At 37.5% G+C, this 26,654-nt stretch overlaps 1 protein-coding gene across 7 annotated transcripts in view; it reads right to left on the reverse strand.

Moving 5' to 3' along the window:
- The window catches only part of ANK2 (ankyrin 2), a gene marked incomplete at its 5' end in the record, with an annotated part of 325,477 nt that overhangs the window by 12,243 nt on the left and 286,580 nt on the right, over positions 1-26,654 (reverse strand). For all 7 annotated transcript variants that reach the window (XM_084285777.1, XM_084285774.1, XM_084285779.1 and 4 more), the window contains 9 exons: positions 594-876; positions 2,247-2,393; positions 2,850-2,981; positions 5,102-5,176; positions 14,787-14,808; positions 16,801-16,833; positions 17,491-17,613; positions 19,797-19,922; positions 23,043-23,271. In XM_084285777.1, the coding sequence (XP_084141903.1) occupies positions 594-876; positions 2,247-2,393; positions 2,850-2,981; positions 5,102-5,176; positions 14,787-14,808; positions 16,801-16,833; positions 17,491-17,613; positions 19,797-19,922; positions 23,043-23,271 (1,170 nt within the window). The remainder of the gene's footprint in view (positions 1-593; positions 877-2,246; positions 2,394-2,849; positions 2,982-5,101; positions 5,177-14,786; positions 14,809-16,800; positions 16,834-17,490; positions 17,614-19,796; positions 19,923-23,042; positions 23,272-26,654) is intronic.

Raw genomic sequence — 26,654 nt, forward strand, 5'->3', positions numbered from 1 at the left:
TCCACCAACATCCCTGAATCGGAATTCAAAGCTATGCTATACAGGTCCTTTAAGTCTGTACTTCATCATGTAGTGTTACTTTAAGTACTTTTGTCTTGTCTACAAAACCCGCTCTGTTCCTTCAGCCATCTGAAACTGGCTTGTAAAAATCTAATTGCTAATATGTAGTTAGGAGTTTTGCAAGTAATGATTAAGTTACGAAAAATTTGCCTCAATTTAAAAAGCCATCCTCAAGTTGAAGAAAAGGCCTTCTAGTGTTAATTCCATCAAGTTTATCTGTTAGATGGCAAGTAATGTTGAAAAATACAGTTTGACAGAAGAAAGCCTGCGTTATTCCTCTTTTCCTTCATACATGTTGAACTAAATTGTTAATGTATGTTCACAGTGGAAGATTGACTTTCTCTCCCAGTCTTTAAGGCTTCCACCACATTGATTAAGAAGTCAAGCCTACAGAAGCAACTCATGAACAAGTATGCAGAATTGAAGAATTCTAGTGAGTTCATCTGTTTCAAATGAAACTGTAAAAACGCTCTTATTACAGAGAAGAGAGAATCTATTCCACATAGGTCCCATTTTGGTCTTTTGACACTTACAAATATTCATGTTGTGAAGCAGATGTTTTTTCTGGCACATCCTGGGGTTTCCCTGAGAATTCGGATTCTACTTGTTCCTTGTGTGCTTGTCTCAGGAGCTCAGCCATTGACAGTTCTGCCTCACTCCTGGGAGTGCTGTCCTGGAAAGGAGAGTAACTAACAGATACATCTTCCTCGGAGACAATAGGAGGGTGTTCAGTTGGGTCACTGTCTTTAGATATTCTGTGCTGTTGTTCTTGCTTATGTCTTGAACTGAACAGATCTTCTTGCAGTGCAGAAAACCCTGTGAAAACAGAAATGAGAAATGTCATTACAAGTCTCATCAGAATGCAGAAAGTCACTTCAATTCTCTATGTGTGTTTAAAATCCCCGGAAGGAATAAATTACCTGAATTTTTTAGACAGCTTGAGTGGGAGAGCATATAACTTCTTCTCTAAGCAGTAGAAGGAACACTGGATTATCACTACAACTGCCAAATAATTAATCTGGACAGTAATAGGCAAAATAAAATCTGCCCAGAAATCTACCTACACCAATTAATCTCAAACCTCCCCGAAGTATGAAAGATTTGCAATAGTGTTTTTTGTTTGTTTTCCAGCAGACTGGAACACATTTTAGTTACTTTTTTTCCCCCATCCCTGATGTAGCTGCTTATGGAAAAATAATGACACGGGTCCATAGCTTGTGTAGTTATAAATACTATACAAGTATGGGAAAATAAATTCATACAAATCTAGCTGCAAGGGCTAGCTAATTCGTATACATCAAAATAATTCTTGAAAACAAACAACTCTACCCTCCCTCTCCCCCAGACACAATCTCAAAGCATGGGTTCTAATTCTGCAGAAGATGTAAAATAATACGTGCATTTGTATTCCACAAGCTACAAGTCAAAAGCTTTTGTTTTTCTTCACTAACCCCATTCAGTCGAAACCTGCTGAACTCCAAAGAACAGCTTGGTGGAAAACGTAACGATTTGTTCTGAATTTGAGCAAGATATGGAGGTTAACAAACTGATCCGTTGTTGTATTTGAATGCTAATTACAGCAAACATAAACTATTCCTACATCATCTACATAAATATGGAATGTTTGTGACTGTCTTAATACTTTACCAAGCTACTCGTTCAATACTAAGTTAAGGGTGTGAAAGTATCACTTCCAAAAAACAATGAGAATTTTACTTCATGTAATTTGGAGATGTTTCTTTAGTGTACAACTATTGATCTAATCTGAAATTCTATGCAGCATCATAGCAGAATTACAAGTAATATCCTGGATACCTGAATCCAAAGGGTTTTCCGAAGCATTGACTAGTTTTCCTTTTACAAATCTTGATCAAATTTTAATGTAACCTTATTTTTTATGAAAGCAGATATATGAGCAAAAAATAAACTGGACATAAGTATTAACAGCAGGTTCTGGCAACATTCCTTTATTTGCTTTATAAGAATCTGCTAATGCAGAGATTTTTATACTTACTGACCTAGAGAGATGTGCGCTGTCATGCTTGCCTTCATCCATCTTATCTGCACTTTCAAAATTAGGTTCTAGGGCTCAGTCATAAGAATTAACAGCCAAACATTTCAGAACAGGAGCTAGATCATGGATGAGATACCCTGAGCAGCCTGTGACTGTATCAGGAGATGTTTACCTTCACTGTGGTCCAATCCTATCGTTTGTTCAATTTCTGCATACGTGCGAGTGCCGTGGACTTGCATGGAGTCTATGCCGCTGGTCTCCATTAGGTGAACAATATCCATTCGGTTGATTTTTGTAAGACACTGGGTAAGATTTGTATCTGTGGCATTAAAATGACACCATGTAGCTGAATTAAGAACTTCACACGTTCTCCGTTCTATTTTCAATATGAATTATGTATGTAGGATACTGATTTAGAAGCATGGCTATGTAAGATAGGGGCTGCACACAAAAATTACCTCTAATCTAGTCTTTCCTTTCACAAATTAGTTTAGTTCCCCCAAGTATTTTTTTTATTTTAGGAAAAGAAACTTAAGTATTTTTCCACTCTTGCTTTGCTGTAAGTTGTTCTCCAAATGAACAATATTAACCTATTCTCTCTAACAGAATCCTACCATACACGATGTTATACAGACAAGCTTAAAAATAGAACCCAACCTATAGCCATTCTTCCTGCTGCCTAAATTTTAAACATATTTTATTTTTTGGATTATAACACACATTGGTCCACTTGTATATTGGAGACAGTGTAGATGTACTATAACTGGTAATGAACCTGTTGCATGTTTCCCATCCCTTTCAAGCCAGTATTTGAGGAGTGCGTGGCTCTGGTCTTGAAGTGAATTAGGATTTTCAATCCTGATTTGATGAATTTGCTCTTCTGTGAAATCCAGTTCTCTTGCTAGCTCTGAAAAATAAATCATTTTCTGTAAAGATGTGTTTTATTTTTTTCCCCCACCTTACATCTATTTTACGGTAGTCTACAGCAAAATGGTTTACAAACATTTCTGACACCCATTTCTCTTTGTTTCCATTCACGTTCTTATGTTTAGAGACACTGTTAAACAAGAGGTTCAAGACAAATTCATAATTGCATTATGCCTAGAAGATAGTACCTTGCTCTGTCAAAAGCACCATGCTCACCAAATCCAGTGAAAGAATTGATTTTGAGTAATGGCATTTTGTACGGCTGGATTAAAGAGTAATCATATTACTCCCCTGGACTTGTTTCATCAAGAGAAAAGTAAATGCCTATGAATCACAGTTGAGAACCAAAAACAGTTGAGAACCAAAAATGTGAGGCTAATAACTAGTGTCTTTCTGACGTAGCATAGGCTCAGACTGCAGTCCAGAAAAGAGAAATGGCTTTAACAGTCTGTATTATATCCAGAATGAAGGTCAGCTTTCTCCCACTAAACTAAGACATGACTGTACGTAGAAACAGGCAATCAAATGATTTAAAGCCACGGGGAAATTTGAGAGATTCCTACTCTTACTCCTGGTCTCCAGACTTCTGCTCCTCTCACAAAGAAGGACTCATACTCTATTCCGCTGTAATTATAACTATGGTGGATGATGGAGGGTGCCACATTTTAAGGGAGGGAGCAGGGGGGAACCCTAGTCCCCAGGACCCAGATAAACTTATTTCCAAACTGGCTTGTATACTGGTGCAACTGTAAACTTGAACAAATGCACAGTAACATTATATCGGATTGAAGTTCTACGCGGGCTGCTGCAGGGAAAAGGTGACTCCAGCTCAGACAGACCCAACACAGTAGTCAAGGAAGTTTGAACAAAAACCAAGCACTGTTTTATCCCTCAAAGTAACTTTTGACGCAGCCATTTTTGCCATAATCAATCTTTATCATAACACAAGACAGGAATACTTCTGCAGGTGTATTTCTCTGTCCTCTCCAAAATTCTGTAAAACACTCATCAAAACAGACAATTCTGTATCCATTGTTTTTTTTAGTTTTGTTTTCAGATCTGTCTAGTCATTTCTATTAATAAAAAAAAAAAAAAAAAGAAAGAAAAAATCAGCATATTCCTAATCTGTTACATTGCATAAATCTAAGCCCTACTGACTTCAAAGATAATCCATCTTGGGAAAAGTGACATATACTTCCAGTGTTCTCTATAGATTGAAATAGAGAAATATTGAAATAGAGGACAGGAAAGGAGGAGATCAGTAAAATATACAAAAATGTCAGTGATATTTTGTTATTCTCTGAAGATGCTTACAAAAACAGTATAGAGCGCAACCTCAATTACCAAGTAGTTAACACTTTTTTTTTTAATGCAATTCTTCTTTAACCACTAGAACCCCACTTACTTTCATCAGTGTGGTACTGCTCTAGGGTTAGATACAAAAAAGCATAGACCCGATTTAAATTTCTGTTGGATTGCACAGCTTAACATAGCAGAGAGATTTCTCCATAGCTCTTTCCTTGTAAATGCTTTTGGGATGATTGTCAGTGACACAGATCTGCATTTCATTTTCTGCTACTTTCACTTTTCCCCCAGAACGTTAATTGTGCTGTCTTGGAGTGATTTTTACAAATATGACCTTTTTCATTTCTTTTTCCTCCGCACACAGAAAAGTAAAATAGCTTCCATTAAAAAAAAAAAGAAGCTGATGTGACCTTTCCCCATAGTGATCTTCCAGCTCAGGATTTCCAGAACACAAACGATGTTCATTCATCTATCTTCTAGTCAGTTTATGTTCTAGAGTCATCGCACTTTGCGAGAAAGTGTAAAGTAACGTATGCCGACGCTGTCACTTTCTCATCCTAGGAGCTTTCCCTCTGGAGGTACCACAACAACTGCAGAGGAGTTACCTATTCATCTTAGTTCTTACCTAACAGGCTAGAGGAATCTTAGTAATCAGCAAACAATCTAGTTCCTATAAGCTACTGAAGTGTTTCTATGAAACAGTTTTAGAGAATGAGGAAATCAGCTGAAAGAAACACAAAAACATTGAGGAGTGCTCGCCTTGTTTCTCACTAGAATAGATAACATGCATTTTACCTGTCCAGCTGAATCCAAGGTGATCAGCAATGTGGGCCAGTCTTTCCTCTGTCCTTTCCTGATCATCCTGTTGATCTAAAGGTCAAAGAGAACAGCCACAAGTTGTCTTTTACAAATCAAAAAGCATTTCCATAGGTGATAAAGACCTAGAAGGGATAGCATTTTTTTCTGACTACTCTAATCTAAACATGGACAGGCTGCTACAACTGGGTAGTTACAGTAAGGATTGCAAATCTCCAGGTCTAACAAAGAAGAAAAAGGTAGCTTGATTTTTCAAAAGTACAGAACTATCTACATTTCCCATTTGAAAATCAGACTTTAATGTAAAAATCTAAATAAGGAGTGAAGTGCCTACTGTACTATTTTATCCAAGCGTTTTATTCTAAAACTTCATTCTAGCATTAAGGTGAAGACTAACTAAGTTAAGAGCTATAAATTTCCATGCCTCCTTAGTAAATGCCAAGGTTGCAAAATTCATCTGGACTGGTGCTTCTAATTGCTTTCCTTCTGTGGTAGCGAAACTTTTGTTTAAACAGTCCATGTGGCATTTCATGTTATGGTTTTCATTTGGAAATTAATAATTTAAATGGCTTTGACTCTTTCAGCTAGGGAGTGATACAAAAGACTTACATTGAAGGCAAGGAAAAATCAGACATTCATTCACCAGTCTGTCTATTTCAGAAACAGTGAGACTTCACTGTTCCTCCCATCCCCAAGGCTAATTTGAGGATGTCAGAATTTGAGTTTTGATTTTCCCTGAATGAACACATGGATTGCAAACATTCAGAAAACTGATTGAAGTTGGTGAAATATGGCTTCATTTTAGCTACTGGATTTCCATCACAGCTACCCAATGGCAGTATGCAAGTAAGTGAGGGGAAGACCAAACACCAGACAACTTCTACTTAAGTTTCTGGTGACACAGAATTTTCATGAGAGAGAAATGGCCAAAAAAAGGAATAAGACAAACTTGATGCTTCAAAGCTTCTGTATGTTTCTTTGGGTAAAAACAAAAGAGAAGATGGATTTGCCTGTTCCAATTTCAATTGATGCCAAAAAAAAAAAAATCATTACTAATAAAAATAGGGTCAGGGAAAGCCAAAAGTCAAAATGCATATGACCCGAAAGATCAGTTTAATGGTAAATACATATTTGTAGAAGTGTTTGTGTTTAAGGTAACACTTCTCATAAGCACACATGGCTTGCAATCTTGAGATTATTTCACAGACAAGAAAAATACAGACACAACACAAAAAACAAACACAGCTTATAAAGAAAAAAAATACACAACTAACCACCAAAAGCTTACAAGAAAATACCACACATGTATACAAACTTACATATACACACACACACACCAAAGAAAACAAGAAACAAAAAGTTTAATTTATGACATGCGTCGCACAGGGAATCCCAGTCGTTGGCAAATACCTTCAGCATGGTCATGGATATTGTCATCAGGGATACGTTCAATCTGAGTCTCTACAGACTCATCCCAAATGGGTCTGGTGTCAAAGATGTCTTCAGGAACTGACTGCTGAGTCTCAATGGATGGCACATTTTCAATAACTGAAACTTCTAGGGCACTACTGCTTTCGTCATCTGAAACTAATTCTTGTTCTCTCTCTGACTGTGTGAGTCTTTCCACTAACTTAGAAGCTTCATCACTAATTTCTTCAAAGAATTCTATGGAGTTTTTGTAAAGGTCAAAAAAATGTTCCTTACTTTCTTTTGTAGGACTAAAAGCACTGCGGGAGGCTGTAGTGCTCCTGCTTTTAACTGGCAACCGTGATGAAAATACCTTGAGTCTTCCTGTTGTTGCCTCCTCTGAGTCTAGCTCAACCTTCATCTCCCTCTCCCTCTCCCTCGTCTCTGTTTCTGCCTCTGCATAACTCCTAGCTTTTATTGCGCGTTTAATCTTTGGGTCCATGGGAACACTTGCATCAGATTCAGATTTACTTCGGTTATCTTGTTTTGTAGGTAGTTTGCTTGTCGTGTCAAGAGCTTTGGGTGACTCTAGCTTGTGGACAGATGTGTCTGTGGATGTATACTGTTGTTCAGCTCTTTGGAGCGCTGCTTTGACAGGAATTTTAGACTTTGGTTTTGCTTGGTCATCTTTTCCTTCACACTGCAGACTGTCAAGAAAGCCATCAGTGGGAAGGCTCTCGTTTTCTGATTGTTGCAATGATTGTGATGCAGTAGCAGCTGTTCTTACAGGAATTTTGGATTTGCTTTCACAAGAAGGCACTCTCTCCATTAAAGCAGTAGGGATTTCAATCACAGATCTCTGTTCCTCTGGTGAAGAGTCTGGGGACTCCTCATCCTGTTCAGAACAGACCAATCTAGTGACTTTGGAAAAACCTAACTCATCTTCTACCACAGACTGCTCAGGAGACATAGGGCAAGGCACCTGACTGCTATCAACCATGTCAGTCTCTGCTCCAGAGTAGGGCTCAGCTTCAGAGGCAGCAGTTTCTTTCTTTGGTGATTTTGAAGAAGCTGAAATACCCATTTTAATTGGAATTCTGGATTTAAGCTCTGCTTTTGCAGTGCCTATGCTGACACCTTCACCGCTCATTTCTTCTGATTTATCACAAGACTCAGACGGCGAGGGTGAACGTTTCAGTGCATCTTTTCCTTGTATATCCGAGTCCTCTGATTCTGAAGGGGGAAATGGATCTGGTAAGCTCTCTGGCTTAGAAGATTCCACTTCCGCTGCTTCTTTCATTTCTTCACATAAAGAAAGTTCTTCCTGAGGCTGCTGCCCCATTTGGAAGAAGTGAAAACTTTCATCTGGATAGTTCCTTTTGGTCATGTCAATGGCTCCACTTCTAGTCATTTCAAATAACTTTCCTTCCTGAAAAAGAAAAGGATTTTGTTCACTAAGTGGTGTCCCTTCTTCCGTGGGTGTTCTGGCTGGTGTTGTATCAGGTGTTGTGCCTTGGGATCGCCTGTCTACCATCAAACCAAATATCTTTTGTTCCTCTTCTTTCACCCGAGCTTCAAAAGCTTCATCATCTTCACGTATTTCACTCCACATGTCAGAATCCACATCAGTTTTGGTGATGACAACTTGACTGATCAATTTTTCTGTTTCAGGTCTTATATTGTCAATGGTGGATTCAGCTAACTTTGTGGAATCTGATGCTGAAGACCCTGGTGAGATTTTCTGAAATAAATCCTCTGGTTTTGGTTCTATTTCCATATATACTTCCTCTGAAGACTGATATTTGCTACCCGTGTCTCTGCTAAGCAAAATGGTACTATGATCTTTTCCTTCTTCAGTAGAATAGTCTTCCTTAGATAGCAGACTTTCACCGGATCCTACCTTAACTTCACAATCAGTAAAAAATTGTTCAGAAGACACATTTTCGTAAGGGCTTATTATATGAGGAGTACTACTTTCAGCAGCCTCCACTACATAACTTTCAAGTTCCCCTGTTTCAGTGGTGAGGGATGAATACTCTGGCAAGGGTTCCTCAATATGAGTATCTCCTTGAGGTGTTTCAAGATCTGTATCTACTTTTGCCAAATCACTCCCCAGACCAGAATGGTCAGTGGGATCACCTTCAACCAGTTTGCCATCTTGTGGCACAGAGTACTCCGTGATACTGTGTCCACAAGAATCGTCACCTGCTTTCTCAAACACTGCTCCTTTAGCAATGAGATCTGAGTGTGTTAACAGTGTGGTGCTTTTGATACCACTTTCGTTAGTATCAGATTGCTCTAGTGTTGGTGAAGACTCAACATGAACTTCTTTGTAAGAACTGTCACCAAAAGAATGGCAGGGAGAACCCTGCAATTGTGTGACTGGGGCATTAGGACTAACTATCTCACTGTCATCTGTGCTATCACATTTTGATTTGTCAGCTTCTGCTGGTGCACAACCATCAGAATGGCAAGTGCCAGATTCTTGTGTGGAAGCCTTACAGCTGCCCCCAAGGACACACGGTTCCTCTTTGTCATCTTCTGTTGGCTTATCCTGTTCTGCTTTAATGGCACCTATCCTGGAAGAACATTGTTTTGAATCGATAGGTTGGAAGCATCCTTCTTCAGGGCTAGAACTGGAGTCAATACTGGATGGTAATGGTGAAGGTGGTTGCACTCGGATCGTGGGCTCCATTAAGAAACCTGAGTCAGCTTCTTTTTTAAGCTCGGTCAATTCTGGCTCACTTTCTGAAGAGGAAGAACTCTTTCTAGATTTTGCTGCAGACATCACTACTGTAGGTATAACTTTTTCTTCAACAGTCGTTGACTCTGGTTCTTCAGCTTCACATGCAACTTCTGAATCAGCAACTGCAGAAGATTCGTCTTGCTTACAATCCTTTTTGTAATCTCGCTTCTGCTTTGCTTCTTGTTCTAATTCATCAAACATTTTGATTTTGGTTACCATTTTAAACATCTCCTCCTCAGGAGTAAATCTTTTCCTTGGTTCACTTTCACAGTCATCCTCTGGTTCTTCACTGACTTCAGGTATCATGGCCGACTTTCGTATATTTGACAGTGCCTGTGAGTCTGCTGTTTTAGGTGTGATTTCATAGCTAATTTCTTCAGAACTGGGAGTTTCTGGTGAAAGAGGACTTTTCCCTGAACTCTCCATGAGAGATGTTTGCTCTAGACTGTCATCATCAGCACTCCCCTCTGGGTCACGGAGAATCCTGGACCGCACCGATGCCAGCTCTGGACAGGTTTCTCCTTTGCTAAGAACAGACTGAAGAGGACCCTGCCCCAAAATGCCAGCTTTCACTTTTTGTTCTACAGGGCTACTTTCAAGGGAATCACGGCAGGGAGACTCTTTTATAGGACTGGGCTCCAAAGAATCAGGCGTTTTGTGTGATGAGTTATCTTCTAGCACTGGGCTTGCTTCCAATGAGTCTTTATGACTTATAGCCAAAGAGTCATCTGCAACTGGGCTAAAGCTTTCACTATCATGGCTAGCAAGTGAGAGTTCCAATTTTTGGGGACTTCTAACCACAACACGGCGTTCACAGGTTATATCTTTTTCTTTCTCTAAAGCAGTGTCATGTGTTTCGGAAGATTTAGTTAAGTGTGCAGTGGTCCTGGATTCTTTATCCCTGCTAATATCTTTCATTATGGAAGCTGAGCTACTTTCTTTAAGTTTATCAGCCTCTTCTTCAGAGGCTTTAGGTACAAGCTCTTCTGATACATGGTCAGAATGAGACTTACTAGTCTCAGTTACAGCATCTAGCTGTTTTTCAGTAATACCTTTTTCATCTTCCTTTGGAGAGAGTTCCTTCGGAGAACATGTTTCTGCAGTTGTATGTGCTCTAGCTGCTCCTTTAGCTTCTTCAATTTGCCCATCAGTTTTCTTTGGTGAGAAGGAAAGGCTTTCAGGGCTTGTTTCTGGAGTCTCTGCCAGCCCCTCATGCTTATAACTTTCCTCAGAGCTGATCTGAGGAGTTCCATCAAGTAGGCTGCCTGGAGAATCAGCCACACCTTCATGTTTAAGGCTCTCTGAGCTCCCATCAAAAGCAGCACTTTGCAGAGAAAGAGCAGGAAGGAATCCATCTTTTACATACTCTGTCGGGAAAGCAACGTTGAAAGGACTGGTCAGTACTTGCTCCAAGTTAAGCTCACCTTCCTCTGTCACTGAAAGATGTCGGAATTGTTGATATTTGTCGTTATCCTCAAGTTCTTCTTTAATGACATCAGAGAAGTCTGTTGAGGTTTTTCTGTCAGGGCTGATCTGAAAGTCAGTATCTGCTTGGTCATCAGAAGTCCTGCCCTTTACACCTGCTGAATCTTTGGCACTTTGATCAACAAATACTGGAGAGAGAGGCTCGGCTGCTGGTTTTTTGCTGCTCTGCTGTTTTACCTGGTCTTTACTTACAGCTTTCTTGGTAGTTTCAACAGTAGAAATTTGTGTTCTTCCTTTTTTTGATTGTGGCTCTTTCTCTGCTTTTAACGTAGTGCTGTGTTTGTCCTTTGGTTTGTCTGTCTTGTGGCTTGTTACTCGCTTTGTTTCACTTTGTGAAGAAACTGCTTTTTTCCGAGGTGTTTCCTTCTCAGGGGGCTGTTGCTTTTGTTTGACAGATTTGTGCTCAAAGAGTCCAGTTATATTTTTGGATGGGTCTTGACCTGACTGGAAGGCTTTCATCAGCTCACGAACTGACATGGTCTCTTCAAGTCTCTCAGTCTTAGAAGAAGGTGAAACGGGAGGTTGTGCTTTGTGTGCAGCTGGCTTTTTGACTGGTACTGTTTTTTTAGAAGCCTTTTCTGCAGTGCTTTCTCTTGTTTGAATTCTGACAGGTAGTTTTGAACGTACTTTTTGCTCATCTTCCACTTTTTTCTGAAGAGCTTTTACCTTATCTTTTATTGAGCCAATAGGAGTTTCCTCTATTACAGGGGATACAGCTTTAGCCTCAGGAGCAGCTGCCAGTGTTAAGCCTTGTTCCTCCTCGTGTAGTGACTCATCCGAACTGCACTTCGTTAGTCCTGGTTTTTCTTCTTTGCTTTGCACTTTGCCTTCCTTTTGTTTTTGCTTATCTCTCAGTTTAGTTCTAACTGGCTTTTTAATTTCTAAGGCTGGCTTCTGTTGCTCCTGAGGGCTTAGTGTTTCCGTTGTTGGAGATTCTTGTCCTCCTTTTTCAGAATCCCTGCTTATTACTACAGCTTCAAATCTCTCTTCTACTAAGTCTTCTTGTAAGGCTTGTGGCTGTACCTCATGAAGAGAAACGTATGTTTTTAAATCCTCACTAAGGTAATCTACCATTCCTGTCATGTCTTTCTTCTCTGTCTCTTTTGTCTCTTTGTCTATCCCAACTTCTACACAGGTAGGTTCAGTGACTTCTAAAGGAGCATTTCTTCTGGCCTCTTCAATCTCTTCATCACTGACAATGACCCATTCTTCTTCTACAAATTCTTGTCTGGAAGGGGACTTCTGCATAGCATGCTCTTCTCTGGTGTAGGACCCCCCTCTAAGAATTTCGTTTACTTTTTCTAAGTCTTCTTTCACCCTTTCAACTATTTCAAAAGGCTCTCCTGGCTCTTCTTCAGTGGGTTTTCCAAGATCTTTCACTTTAATTGAGCCCGATTTATCAGAAGAGTCAGTTGTCAAGATGGCAGTCATTTTGATCAAATCTTGTTTCATCTCAGACACTTCAGACAACAAGTCTGGACTGGCTAGTACAGGGACTTCATTAACCAGATGGCTTTTCAGGATAGATGTTTCTGTAGATTCTGTCTCGTCATCTTTGATGCGAATGAAAAACATTGAAAGTAAAATGGAAATCAAAAATAGAGATTGGAAAATGTAATCAGGACTGAAAATGACAGTCTTTGGTTGCAGTGGTAGGAAGGTCTACAAAATGGACCGGGCATGGTGGATCCACAAGATCTGAGGGTACAAGTGCAAAGCAAAGCTAACAGGATAAAAAAAAAAAAAAAAAACTGAAAAGGAAAATGGCAGGAAATAACTTGCTTAACTTTACCAATATAGCACAACCACACATACATTACCAAAGCTGTAACAAACCAAATCAGGACACCATTAAAAATAAAACAAAACAAACCCACCAACAACAAAATTTAAAATTAAAAACAGAAGAAACACAGTGAAGTTACACAACGATAGGCATCTCAAGATTGTTCAGATGTTACAGATCAATGTTCAAATAAAAATAAACAAGAAAAGAGGGGGAAAGCATCAGAACTGATTGAAAGTCGATTTCCTCTAAGAGAAAGCCAGTGTTAGCAAACTGTCAGAATAACATTAGGTTAATGTGTTTTTTGTTGTTTTGTTTGTTTGTTTTTTTAATGACCAAAATAAAAAGTTATAAGTAATTCTGCAATAATCTAAAATATGATCAAATATGTCGAGATCTGAATCAGCTGCAAACCGGCATTTCATCTAAGGGGATTTCACACCTAAACAATGGAACAAACATTCTTTTGTTTTAAGAGGCATGGTCCTTTCCTTGGAACATCCTCATTGACAACTAATGAATTGACTGAGGAAAGAGAAGACAGAAGAAAAGGAGAGATAATAAGAAAAAACTGTGAATCAACTTAGAAGTGATTTCAAAGTTTAAAAAAATGTAATGTATGGCAACCAAAAATCAGACAATCACACTAGACACATACATACAATTTATGTAAGGCAAGTTATTTCCATGCAAAGCAAAGGTGTTGCAAATGCTTCTGTGAATGTAACCTCAGTTAAAAAACAAGAGCTTTAAAATTAATCATATAAATTAAAGATACATGAAGTTATTGTGAAACGTACTGTGGTGAAATATTTGTCCAATCTGTACAATCAGCAAACATATATATATGTGGTATATTGGTGTATATATATATATGGTATATTGGATGCTATGCCATTACTGCCTACTGGCAATATTTAATTTCAGGAAACACTACTAGCAAATGTATTTTGAACAGAGTTAAACGCTGGAGGAATTAAGTTAGCATTGTTTTCTGCTCGTAACTTAGAAATTGTAGGGAATTGTACATTTTTCTTTTAGAGGTAGCATATCACGTAAAACTTGGTATATTTCTGCACTCTGGTCTAAAAGTCAAAGTACTAATGCAAATAAGGGGAAGCTAGGCAATACAAAATTATCTGCATTTCTTTGTAAAAATATCCATGGGGTAACTGACATTCTATTCTGCTGACTGTACTTCAGTGTGTCTTTTCCACCTTGATGAAATTGGTCCTCCTGGCATAAATAATAATGAATTAGAGCAGAAATTGGATATTGGTAATGTTGTTTATCATGATGAATGCTACTTTCCAGCAGGTTACTGGCTGTTTTGTCACACTAATGTCTTTTGATTTCTAGATGAAGCATTTCTAATTTAAACAAAAGGAGATTATAGGGGAATGGCCATCCATTTGATCTTCAGGACTTTGGTGCTGTTGTCTTTCCAGTTATAACATGTACATAGTATATCAGGAATAGACAGCAAAATGCAAGGTAGGATAAAGGCAAGAAATTGCACTTTAAGCTGTAAACAAAGTCATTCTTTTCCTAAATAGATTTAAGAGCTGTTTTCAAATGCAGTTATTTCTTATTAGAGACGTACTTAATATAAATATATATTGTTTGATTTACATCTTCATTAAAGGAGATCTTTGGCACTATGAACCACTCACCCTCAGATTCTAATAATGGACTGATTCTGTATATATGGAGGGTTTATATGGTACACCAAGCTTAGAGTTACATTTCCAGTCATATTTCACCACAGTAAAGGGCGGGAGGGGAGGGTTAAACAGTTTGATTACTTTGGACAGTATCACTTTTTTGCATGCTTATATTTCATGAGTTTAATGAAATATATTAGGATATTAATCATGTTTTTGTTAAAAATGATACTGTCGTTTATCTCAAATGGCAACAATGTGTATCAACAAATGGACAAAAATGGAGGGATGAGCATTCATACAAGCAAAATAGCAATAGCGGGATCACTAGGGATGTCAAAGGAAAGTAAATGCTTAGAAAAACTGTTTTAAATTGTATTACTTGTTAATTTATATATTAAAACGTATTTAATTGGATAACTTTTGATATTACTTTGTTTTCTATTACATTTTTAAAGTATTGATGTTATTAGCAATAGCTGTTAAAGCTTAGCTCTCTTTCATGCTTATCTTTATTTTTAACAATCTTTCACACAAACTGCATTACAGTGTTAAAAAAAAAAAAAAAAGTCTTACTTTTTTCTGAAGTCATATCAACCTGGAAAAGAAAAAAGAGGAAAATTTAAAAGTTGCAATACAATAAATATTTACTCATTCACTAGTAATACTGCTTGAGTCACATCCACTAAGTATATCAAGAAACACACACTGGCTTAAACAGAACCAAGAATGTATTTATGATAACGGTATGTATAATTTAACATATTTAGTGTTTTTAATAACAGAAAAATGTTTACTTTCCTATAGTCTAGTATGTGAATAATCTTGCAACATATTTCATATCAATGGGACTAGCAGCTTAGAAGGCCCAAACTTTTGCTTTATATTGGGTATGTTGTCGTATTGTTCCTAATTCGTTTCTTTTCATTAAAGGGAGAAGTCCAATAAGGTAATCTGAAAGCATATGCCCCAGCTGGACGGCACCTATCATGCTTTAAACACAATTTCCTTGTGTATATTCATTCTGATATCACAGTTTGCATTTTTCTCTACTTTTGTGATGATAAAAAGCAGGTGCGAAAAGGACAGCAGACTTACTACTGCCTAGGATTTGATGCTAATATTACCAACTGATAGCTCTGAATGGAAGCAGTGATAGCCCTCAGAAGCCATCTTTTTGATTGATTTATTTTTTTCAGAGCATATAGATTAAAAGGGCAATATAATTTGTTTTCTTTCAAAAGAAAACATAGTCTTTGCTGAGAAAAACGTGAAAAAAAAAATCAATGCCAGATTGAAAATTCAAGGAGCAAACTTTTCAAGTTGCCCTGTAGTTTGACTCTTTTTTCAGTTCTGCTAGCATGATCATTTGTCCACGTAAGGAAAAGACTTTTGATGGGTAAACATGGATGTGCAACAGTACGCAGACAAAGTTAGAAGTAGCAGTACACACTTAATGTTCTCTGCCAAACTTGTGGTAATAGGATGACTGAGAGGAATGAAAATCAGTTATGCAGTACTGTCGATAAATACAACATACAAGGTAAGTGAAAGCCTGCCAGATATTCTTTAGTGAGTATTGAAAAAGCCCACTTTTGTTCAAAAGTATTCTTTACCAAAATAAAAGCTATTTATTGTCTCAGGTAAGATCTTGCTAATTCTTGCTTTTCCAGACATGAAAAATGAATGTAAGTAAATCATTGGCAAGACTTACATGGTTATATACTCCTTGTAATCACTTAGGCTTTAATGTTATTAAACGTCACACTTAGCATAATTTAATTTCCCTTATTTTACGTCCCTCCAAATCAATCTGGAATTATATCAGCACACTAAATATTGTTATTAACATAATGAATTTTTAATTTGCTTTAAAAATGCAAAGATATCTTTAGCCACCAATAGCCTTGTCTTTTTGTGGTTTAGCATCTTACATGAAAGTATCAGAATTCATAAATGTTTGGAAAAATAATTTTCCAGTATCTTCTACCTGGTTTTTGCAGAGTACAGATTTGTTAAAAACAACTTTTTGGGACTTCACTGGAAATGCGTAAGCAGCACTATAGAGGCTAAAATAATTAGTTTTGTGCTTTCATGATGAAATTGAATGACCACCTGATAATGTTGCTGTTTAACACACATAATGGGAATTAGCTTCTGACAATAGATAGATATCAGGTTAAACAAAAATGTTCCAGATCCACAGCTAATAACATTTGCACCCCTACGTTATTTTTAGGATGTGGGATAATTTTCAGAATCAGAAAATCAACACCACTTCCCATTTTGTTGTGTGCTGAGGAGAATATAAATTAAATAAATCCACTTGCATGACCTACTCTAGACAGAGTTATTTTTAAAATGTTTATAAACTACTTTGAAAAGAAAATGTACTATTATACATCTCTAAAATCAGTGGAGCTGAATCAATAAAACTTTATCTACGGGAAAGTTAAACTCAGTAAATTCCAGAAGTGTTCCTATGGAAGATCCTTTTAAATCACTACAGATTTAATCTTTTAAGTTGTATATATTAGTTGTATTTTAGCAGTATGCATAAACAATAACATGCTATTATTAGCAACATTACCTCTTCTTCTTGTTCTTGATCTGATTCTGATTCCTTTCAGTTCCAAATTGCCATGCAAGAAGGGGAAAACAGAGCAGGCAAAATACACAGTTTTTAGAAGAAAAGAGTGTAAAAAAATAATTTCATACAACACTTAACAGAAGACTATGCAGTATGTTTCTGCAATTGATTTCTTGTGTGAAAGGTGGCAGAACTGTACTGCCAGTGCAAAACACAAAATGCTACACCATCAAGCAAATTACAGACAGAAACGTTGCTTCTGGATGTTAGACTTCATGATCCTTATTTTTCCTAAAACTTGTCATTTATGCATGCTTTTGCACCTATAAGTTGGCATGAATAAATATTTAAAATAGTTTTAAAAGTTACTCGTTTAAATTGAAAATAGTTTGAGACATCTTATTTATAAATTATACAAAAAATGCTACAATAAAACTATATTACATGCTGAAAACACTGAAGAAAAAATCAAAAACACAGATAACATTTTGTTCAAACAGCCTAATGCATTACTAAAATGCATAGAGTTCCTAAACTGACAAGGACAGTAAAAAGTCCAACTTACCACACACAGGAAAAAATGACTCTTTAAAATACCTGACTATAAACCTTTGACTACATTTTTTCCTCTTACTCATTTCTTGGTTGTTACAATGCTGATTAGGATAGATTAGTATCATTTCACAGTACCTTTGTGTAAACAGGTAAAGTGATGTTTAAATTACATATGGCTTGATGAACAAGACCTCTTGTAGATTTGGGCTCCTTCATGAATGATAACCGTCCACAGGGTTCTTGAGTGGTATCTCGCACCTGGTGGAGGAAGCATATAGACATAACATCTGTTATTTTGCTATATTCCCATTTAAAATACTTGTACCACTCAAAGTAATTCAGTAGAAAAGAGGCTAGATGTGGGAGAAAAAATAATGTAGGCAAAAATAATGTGTTTTTTTTTGTTATTTTCCCACTTGTTTGTAAATGTATATATGGATGTATTTGTGTGTTAAAGCAAGAGAAAACACAACTACATACAGGCCTAGGCATTAGAAACTTATTTACAGAAGTCAGTGGTAATGCTGTAATAATCTTAAAAGAACAGACACATTCTGGTATGGTAAGGTTTCTGTGATAACTTACAATACCTGTCTTTCACTGAAACAATCCCCAGACTTTGTAGTAATAACAAAGACTAATTTTCTAATAGGTTATAAAATAAACCATATGGCAAGCATGCGTATTTATGCTGATATTAGCAATAATGTTTTGCTCAAAATTGTAGTAGTAAATATTGTTTGTTCATTCAGCTACTCTTTTGGCTGAGAGGCTGAAAATAGTGAAAGCTTACACTTAATTTCTGCTTTTGCAAAATGGTCTCTCAAATGTATCGATAAATCCTGTTCTTACACTGAAGACATTTGCTGGAATGCGTTTCTAGGTGTGACTGTGACAATCCGCAAATGATACTACAGCATGTTATGCTCTAACGTTTTGCAATGATTCAGAAAAAACTGTTTCACAGCTGGCAGCAGAAACAAGCCTAAGCACTTAGATCTTAAGATAATGGTGATGCAGTTCTAGCTTTTGTTTGTAATGTCAGGAGGATTAAACATAATGTCAAATACAAAGCATTACCTCATTCTTCATCTTCTGAACAGATAAAGATGATACAACTGGATACATGGCCATTAATGTTATCAGACTGAAAATAGTAGATGCAAAGCCCCATGTTTTTGAACACATTTTGGAAAACCCATCATGGAGAAAAATATGCAAAGCCAAAGATAGGCGCTGGCATAAATAGAGTTCTAAATTAAAAAAAGCTTTAAAAATATCTCTGAGGAGGAGAAAGAGAGTTTAAAAGTTGTCTAGAAACACAGAGCAAATTTAATGAAATGAGTGGGTTGATTTTCTTCACTTGGAAGTTTTAATTCATAAAGTAATTCTCTAACACTGTTTTATATAATGGCTCTGCTGTAGGCAGGATGAGCCAGCAGAAGGAAAACACAGTTTGTTGGAAAAGCTTTGCAGAGCGCCTCTGAGTCTCTCCATCCAGAAAAGAAGGTGTTGGTGGTTCAGAGGCGGCAGCCCCCTCTGCTGCTAGCACAGACCACACTTCTTCACATCTGCTCCCTACACATCTCATGAAAGAAGCAACTGAGCTCTGTGGCCCATGGTGTTTACATTGCTGGTTCCAAAGCTAGGGACAACGCATTAGTTCATTTTTGCTGAATGTGTTTTTTGTTTTGGCTTTTGTTTAACAGACTTTTCTACTCACATAAAAGATTTTACAACAGAATATTAGCATAATACATGCTATGGGGATAAAACTAGGTTACAGTTGGACTTTATAAAAATTAATTACTTCATTTTTCCTTTGTTTTCAAAAAATACAGTAAAACTATGTTTTAAGTTAACCTTAGTCACAGACTCAGGGTTGGAAAAGACCTTCAAGATCATCTGGTCCAACCATCCCCCTACCACCGTCACCCGCTAAACCATGTCCCTAAGCACCAGGTCCAACCTTTCCTTGTTACCTTTTGACTAAGGATAAATTAACTTCATCCAGAAACGAGAATTTTCCAGAACACTACAAACAAATAAACTATAATGCAGAAAGTCATCGTAACCTTAGCTACAAATCAAAATATCTAAAAAGGACCCATACTTTTCTTACTGAGCTCCCAAGCAAGTTCTGCATAGCTACTGAAGTGTATGGTTAGTTGAAGAACACTTACATCTGTGTTTACAGCCCTATCCATATTGACAAATGTAGGGTGTATTGTGTAGAGACAGGTAATTGTATTTAGAGCAAATTTTTAATAAAGTTCAGATAGCTATTTCCATAGATTTGGTAGGTTTTAACTACCCAAGTCAATGTTTAATCCATGACGATAAAAGAAAAAATATTGGACCATTCAGTCTGCTAACTTTATCACAAACTCATAATTAGACAAAAATAAAATTATTATCCATAGCTCACATATTGATATTACCTTAACGAACAGGGGAAGTCTGTTTTCTTTGAAGGCAAAAAAACTGAATATATGATGTTGCCCACTCTTAGTTAGTGGCACCAAATTGCCAAAACAGTCAACATAGATGGGTTTTCCTTCTAATACCTGTTGGAGATTAAAAAGAAACAAAGCAACAATTAATCACAGTCATGGGATTAGGATTCTTCAGCATAAATCTACAGTAGTTTAGATCAATTTCTTACATTTCTAGGACTTGACTTGTCAACATTTGCAAGGTTTGTTATAAACAGTCACCTAAAATCTGTGGAAACATTTCAGACTATTAAATTCTAACTGGAATATATTGTTAATTCGGTAACAATACCGTGACACTATAAATGACAGAATGAGCATTTGGTGTTGTGAATCTGTGCAAATTATCATTTTAAATATATTTTTATTTTTAATTGGATTAAATTTTAGCATACTTTACTAACCTGGGCTCATCACAATAGCCAAAAAAAACATTTTCATCAGCATTCAAAGCAGAAAGCCTAGATTTGAATGGTAGGATAATAAGCGTGTTTGTAAATATCATTAAGTTGCACAGGACATTCCTAAACAATGCAAAAACTTTCTAAATTAAACTACCTATGAGTTTAATCAACTTACAACAGCCTGTTGCAGCAGGTAAAGACAGTGTATGTGTCGTGGTTTAACCCGGCCGGCAGCTAAACACCACGCAGCCGTTCGCTCACCCTCCCCCCTCCCTCTCTGGCATGGGGGAGAGAAATGGAAAGTGAAGCCCGTGAGTTGAGATAAAGACAGTTTAATAAGACAGGAAAATAACAACAACAACAACAACAACAACAACAACAACAACAACAATAATAATAATAATACAATGATGATAATAGTACTACTACTACTAATGTGTACAAACAAGTGATGCACAATGCAATTGCTCACCACCCGCTGACCGATGCCCAGCCTAACCCCGAGCAGTCCGGCCCCCCTCCCCCGGCTAGCCACCCCTATATATTGTTTAGCCTGACGTCAGATGCTATGGAATACCCCTTCGGCTAATTTGGGTCACCTGTCCTGGGTCTGTCCCCTCCCAGCTCTTACTGCACCCCCAGCCTGCCTGTTGGCAGGACAGAGCAAGAAGCTGAGATGTCCTTGGCTTGGTGTAAGCACTGCTCTGCAACAATTAAAACATCGGGGTGTTATCAGCACTCTTCTCATCCTAAGCCAAAACACAGCCTTCTACCAGCCACTAGGAAGAAAATAAACCCTGTTCTAACTGAAACCAGGACAATATGTTAGCAGATTCTTTTCACTTTGACTGGATTTGGGAAGGTCTACAGCTTTTGAAAGTCGGGCTTGAAGCAAACAAAATGCCCATATAATGATACTGCTTACATCTTTGGATTGCTATTTGTGTGGCCACTCCACATGTTTAAATCTCCTCTTACCAATTTTGGAGCCGTTCCCTTCAAATGACCAGTACATTAATATCTTGTCATTAGTTACCAGAAATTCAGCCTTGCCATTCAGTTTTATGAGCCCATATTTCACCTAGGTGCTCTGCACAACAAATGCCTGTCAGAGGTCCAGGAACAGTGAGAACAAATATTTTTAAAGGTGGGGTTCAGTCGTGGAAAAAAAACACCATACGAAGACCATACTACTGAGAAGAAGAATATGCCATTAATGTACTTAATGCATTTCCAATTTGTCACTTCTTCTGAGGAAGCTGACAGATACAGAGGCAGGCAGTTTGTTGGGTCCCATACAGAAAAACCTTTGCCTGTTCTGCAACAGACATGACTTTTTTTGTAAAGCAGCATAACCTCTTTGTAGCAAATATGCTGATAAAATATGACTACTGCTGACTGCCATTTTGGTTAGTAATATGCTTTTATGGAGTTATCAGAAGTTGAAAATTCCTATCCTTTATGTCTTTGATTTTCTCCCCTTATAACACCCAGGTAGTATCAGGCTCAGGAAACGTAACTGTTCAGGAAAGCACACCACTCCAAAACTCACCTTTATGTAGATATTCCTCTAAGAGGAAGTTACTGGAATAACTAAGAAATTCAAGTTATCTCCCAACAGTTTGTTACAGAGCTAATTAAAATTTATGTAATCAATGCTGACCATCAGAGAAAAATACCTCAATGTACTTGGACTAAATTCAGGACTAGCCCACATCCATAGACCTTAGTTTTGAGCTACCTGAGGCAAAAAGTCCATTTAAAATACCTATCAGCTATACCTATCAGCTCACTTTTAAAGTGATTTACTTCAGTCTTGGGTCCTGTGCACCTAAAACCCTAACCAAGCTCTACAGCTACGCACAATTCTTACAAGCTATAGTGTTTTGGTTTTTGTTTGTTTGTTTAAAATAAAAGCCATACAAAATGCCTCTCCTCCTTCTTGTAGAACTAGCAATCTCAAAATGTTGGTGTTGCTTCCCCACGTAAAAGTAGATTTCATAATAGTTAGTTGGAAGATGCTGCTCTAATTTTCAATCTTTGAATTAAAGAAATACTGGCCCTGACACCACAGAAAAGCAGGACAAAGAATAAGAAACTGCTGGACTAAATGGTAATGCCTGACTTCATTTTACTACGCAATTTCCTAGCATAAGATCAGTCCAGCTTCTAAGTGTAACTGTTTAACAGGTCCACCATAAAAAGGCAACTTGGGAAACCAAATTTTTTCAGTGCAGTTTTGTCCTATAGATCTTCTAAGTAAGTCTTAAGTCTATAACAGAGAGCTCAGACTGAACCAGCTCACTCCTGTATTTACTCTCCCCTTGCATCCAGTTTAATGTTCCAGTTAACTCTTTTTTTTATTTGCTGAGGACTTCCCTGAGAACACACTGGATGTCCCCTTAAAATGCCAGTGATGCTATGGAGATGCTATGGAGAAAGCAAAAGATGCAGTTTTTCCAAAGGGACTCCCTTTCTAACATCAGCTAACCAGATGACCAAAAGACCCAAATGTAGACAACTGAATTTAGATAACCTTCCAGCTAGCCCTGTGGACTATCAGGTCAGTAATGGCCCACTGCAAATAGGATTTGGTCACTCATATCTGGCAGTTCCTGTTAACTTGCATCTGCCTAAAGGCAAAGCTTGCATCTTACCATGATGCGTGATACTGCATTTGTTGGCCCTTTTACTTTTCACTCCTTGTAGCAGGCAGTAGGCAGAAAACAGCAGCTTAAAAGCAGACATTAGAAAATGGAGAAAAGTGTTTAAGATTCTTGTACAGTACCTCTACATCTCTGCTTCTGGCCACTTCAGCAAAATTTTCTTGTTGTTCTAGAGTTTTATCCACCTTGTCGTCTGTCATGCAAAAACATCTTAACCGTGCTTCAATGGGATCATGTGATTTGGCAAACACCACAAATTTGGCCATGTAGGGGACACAGATAATCTCTCTGTACACTTGGGAAGCAAAAGTAACAGATTCTTGTGTCTGTCGACAGTCTATCAACCAAAATCTGTAAGTTAAAATGAAAAGTTGGGTAATCAATGCAAAGATTTAAACAACATAATTACATAGTTTCCACCGTTGTGGCATTAGCTGGCAACCAGACCAATTGAAGAAAAGAAAAATAGCTACCATTTGGGAAGAATAGCTTAGGAGTGCTGGCAGAAGCCCTCCTCTGCTTTAGGAGCATGAAGCAAATTCAACAGCAAAAGCTTTTGTACCAGAACTTATGCTCCAAAATACCAGATGCAGACTTTTCATAGGATCTCCTGCTGCACAAATGCCAGGCCGTTGTTTGTGTTTCTGGTATGATCTCACTCACTTGGAAGCTTATTTGCTTCCAGTTACATGACTGGCTTTTAAACACTCTGAAGATTTAAATGCATGAACCTGCTTGTATTCTTATGTTTATAAAATATCTTACATTTAAAAATATGTTTATAATAGTTAAACAATTACAGATGGCTTACTGAGATCTGGGGATTTATCACAGTATCCAATAAATATTTCTGTTCCTTTATTCAAAAGTAGGCTATGGCCTCAACTTTGTTTTCATTGGAATTTATTCTTTATAGTAAGAATACGTGATCAACCTTTTGGCTTTTTTTCTTTTACCAAGAACTGAATATTTTCTAGACTAAGCTTGGTGGTCTCTGCTTTCCATCACTTTCAACAGTTTCTGGGGATACGTTTGAAATGGTGATTGATCAGATCATCAGGTCTAGAGACATCCAAAATATCTCTGAAGTTGTCTTTACTTACTTATCTGGTCATTCCTTGACTTCTAAGCAGAAAGTAAGTAGGGAAGGGTGTACTCCAAGCACAGTTCAGATATCCCCTTAAATGTAAGTTTCAATAGGTGTCTTTCATCCAGAGGAATAAATACACTATCTTTTTGGCAGCTGGTTGCTGCTAAACATCTGATGATGCACAAGAGACTCATGTCTCATAAAAAATCTTAGTAAAATTGCTTACATCTAACTAGTCAAATGCCAATCCTGTCATGTCTCTTCCAGGCTATAACTGCATCATTAAACTACAGAGTAAGCAATTTCAGCCTTTTATTTTTAGCCCCCTTACATTTTCCTAGACGTTGTATAATTTCCTGTTAAGCACTGGATCTGTCAGTATGCTGCACCTGGGTGTTACTGATTTGCGTACGATTTTTTTTGCCCAGTAGGGACGTGGTGAAAGTTTCCTGAATTTTTAATGATGAGGAGCAGGAGACTGAAGTGGTTTTGGCATGAGTAGCTAATGCTTCAGTCTGTTCTAGAACCTCCACCTCTCACAGCTGAAATGTTAACATGTTTTGCCTAAAACATTTGCTTTTTTCCTACTAGGTAGCCTGAAATGTCCTACTGATTCAAAATCAGAAATGCTTCTTATGTGAATTCTGTCAGAGACTTAACTTTGATTTTGTGCAGTTTTGGGGGGGCATACTGAAGAACAGGGATATATACACTTATTTCTATACTTAAGCACTATTATATTTTGAAGACACGCAAAGCAGGTATATCCAAATCTGATTGCTACTACACCCTTGCTTCATAGAGGCTGTGATCACCACTGACTCACTTTGTATCAGGGCTTCTAGCATTCAATTTAATGATGATTTCTTTCTAGAATATACATTGTATCTTCCACGCTGATGGCCCCCAGTCTGTGACTCTGCACCACAAGTCATATGTGAAGGGATTCAAAGCAACAGGCAAATGCTACTAGAATAAATAACTGCATCTCCATAGGGTGAGTACTTCCTACTGCTACGACATGTGAATCGCAACAAACAACCTCAGTACAAACTTACAAATGTACAAAGTTATCAAAGACATACACCATGGATGTGCAATTCATGTCTGGAACTTCAGCCTCCAGAGCAGCTCCCCTCCTCCTCACTGTAAGCTACAGGAACTTTATCCTTTCTTTGGGCCATTCAGGCCAGGATGGCATTGCCCAGTAATAAAAAAATTATAGGATTTCCCTATACCCTTTTAAAGACAACTGAATTGTTCTTTTGTAAAGATAACAACTTTCACTTAAAATAAGCTTTATAATTTATAATTCTAATACTTCCATTTTCTAGTCCCAAAACATACGAGCAGAAATGTACCAAACATTTTGCAATGAGTAACATGTATTGCCTTCTTTCTCAGATATCATTTCATTTAGTTTCTCTCTGGAGCTGATGACATTTCATTTACATAAAATTCTTCATGTGGGTGGAAAGTATGGCTGAGTTTGACACCCGTAGGATGAAGAAGGAAGTCATGAGAGGTCGAAGACACCTCAGAAGCTGCAGAAGCTGATATAATCTACAGGGGGCTTATTACTTACTGTAGATTACATGGTATTATAACCCACAACACATACCTTTCAAGTGTGATTTTTCTGGTCTTACTCATCCTTCGGTTGAATAATAGTGAGTATCATTCTGTGCTTATCTTTGGAACATTTAACAAACAGGCTGGTTGAAAAACAGAGGCTGATGACGTTTGAAGAGAGAAAGCATGTTTGGTACATAAAGGTTGTGCATACTGATACTTTACTTCTAGTGTGTGGAAGAATTATACTCTGCTGGCCTCAAACCGGAGAGGCTATATCCTCTGAGAAATCACCATATGCTTAAATGATTTTCTTCCATACACCAGGGACTGAAAAGCCAAAACAGATACTAAATTTAAAAAAAAAAAAAAAAAAAGAAGCTCAGGAAATGGAAAACATCCATTCCTCAAAGTCTGCAGTTTAATTCACATGTATTTTAGACAAAAGTATCTGTTTCCCAAGCTCATTTTGGATAGAATTAGTATTATGAATGGGAAAATAGTTGTGCGTCTAACAATTTAATTAAACATAAGTTATTGTGAATAGCAGGCATCAGCTGATTCTCAGCAGAGCACAAGGCTAAAATGACAGATGCACTTTTAGACCAGGGTACAAGTGAAGAAATTCAAGTTAAATTGTCCTTCAGCAAAGATGGTAATTCTCTGACTTTAAATACATGAAAAAATCCCATTTTCTAACTTTAACAGCATTTAAAATCATGTTTGGGTTAAGTACTCTGTTGAACACTTAGCTAGATAACAAAGAAGAGGTGAAACTCATTAAAATCTCTAAATGGGACCCAGCTTACTTAATTGCAATAGTAATCAATTGAAAAGCCATCATGGGGATTAGGAAATATCCACCACTAATATTTATACTGGGCCGTAGTTCAATAAACTATCACCCTCATTCCAGCTATAGTTCACGTGCAGTCCTGCTGGGGACTTCACAGTTTTAGAGATTTTGACCCCTCAGACTTTGCATCCAGTCTCCACGCTTGGCTCTTAAATTAATCTGTAACTTCTCCCTTTAAACGAGCACTGCAGGTAGCAGATGAAAGCTAAAACACAC

The sequence above is a fragment of the Netta rufina genome (assembly GCF_964035555.1).
Source record: "Netta rufina genome assembly, chromosome: 4".
NCBI lineage: Eukaryota > Metazoa > Chordata > Aves > Anseriformes > Anatidae > Netta > Netta rufina.